This window comes from Silene latifolia, chromosome 4 (genome assembly GCF_048544455.1).
Source record: "Silene latifolia isolate original U9 population chromosome 4, ASM4854445v1, whole genome shotgun sequence".
In the NCBI taxonomy this organism is placed as follows: Eukaryota; Viridiplantae; Streptophyta; class Magnoliopsida; order Caryophyllales; family Caryophyllaceae; genus Silene; species Silene latifolia.
Window position 1 is genome coordinate 9656238 of NC_133529.1, and position 1475 is coordinate 9657712.

At 41.4% G+C, this 1475-nt stretch overlaps 1 protein-coding gene across 1 annotated transcript; it reads right to left on the reverse strand.

Annotated features, from left to right (window-relative positions):
- Window positions 1–313: 313 nt before the first annotated feature.
- Window positions 314–1042, reverse strand: LOC141651025 (uncharacterized). Its single transcript, XM_074458753.1, has one exon. It carries the CDS (start codon window positions 1040–1042, stop codon window positions 314–316), a length of 729 nt encoding a protein of 242 aa, XP_074314854.1.
- Window positions 1043–1475: the final 433 nt, after the last annotated feature.

The following is a 1475-nucleotide window of genomic DNA, read 5'->3' on the forward strand; positions in this document are numbered from 1 at the left end:
AGAACACATCCTGCACTAAAGGCTCCAAAACATCAATCATTAAACAAGAATGGTCATCACGAGGATACTTCATGGAATCATAGATATTAAACTTAACCACTTGACCATCGGCCTCCATAGTGAGAGAACCATTAGACACATCAATTTTAGTACTTGCGGTTCTCAAAAATGGCCTACCTAAAAGTATAGGAGCCGCTTGTGAATCATGTTCCATTTCAAGTACATAAAAATCAGCGGGAAATATTAATTTATCCACCATCACAAGTACATCCTCAACCACCCCCTTAGGATAAGCATTTGAACGGTCGGCCAATTAAATTACCACCCCCGTTTTAACCAATGGTCCCAATTTCAAAGACTTGTACAAGGAATAAGGGAGTACATTAATTGAAGCACCTAAGTCAAGCATAGCATTGGGAATAGTGGTGTCTCCTAAGGTGCAAGGTACGGTAAACATACCCGGATCACTACACTTAGGTGGTAGCTTATGTTGAAACAAGGCCGACACTTGTTCATTAACTTTAACTTTTTGGACACCCTTCAATTTTTGATTCCTTTTAATGGTACACAACTCTTTAAGAAACTTAGCATACCTAGGCACACTTTTCAATAAGTCTAATAAAGGGATCTTTACCTCACATTTGCGAAAGGTCTCATAGATATCTTTGTCTTGTGTAGGGCGGCTTTTCCTCTTGAGAGCCTCGGGAAATGGTGGAGCATCCACATAAGTAAGTGTGACAACCGGTGTTACTTCCTCCTTTTGAACCAATGGTGGGGCGATATTAGGCTCAATGACCAACTCCTCCTCCTCTTGCTCAATGATCTCACTAATCTTTGCTTTTGACCCTTGCAACTCCTTCCCACTCCTCAAAGTCATGGCACTTGCATTAGGCTTGGGATTAGGAATGGTTTGGTAAGGCAATTTCCCGGAATCTCTAGCTTCAAGTCTCCCAAGAGCACTAGACATTTGCCCAAATTGATTTTCCAAGTTTTGAATGCTAGCCTTTGTCTCTTGTTGAAATTGCACTTGATTAGCTTGCATAGTTGTAACACCCCCTCATACCAAGGTACCTTACCAGGACCACCCAAGTATGAAAGACTGTTACCATCTCGGTTGCCCGAGGTTAGTACATATCAAAAGCGTCTGAACTGAGCACATTTATTAAAGTAATGTAAAATGCAAAGTTTACAATATCCAAACCCAAATACTGTCTAAAGAAATACAACTTCAAAGTCTTAATAATAAAAGGAAACTCGCTAAGACTCAGACAGTGATGCTATGACTCGTGGTGGCAATTCTCCCAATGAAATCCCCAAGCTCTCACTAGCAAAACCTGTCAAGCCTGCTCACCATCCCCGAATGGATCACCGCAGATTACACAAACAACAGCGGGGTCAGTATTATGCAACAACAAGACAAACAAATGCAATACTCGTCCGATCATCGTCAACTCCCAATCACCCTGTCTCACATA

Bases quoted from the DNA above. Each gene is read 5' to 3' on its own strand.
- LOC141651025 (XM_074458753.1), bottom strand. From the start codon at position 1,042: ATGCAAGCTAATCAAGTGCAATTTCAACAAGAGACAAAGGCTAGCATT.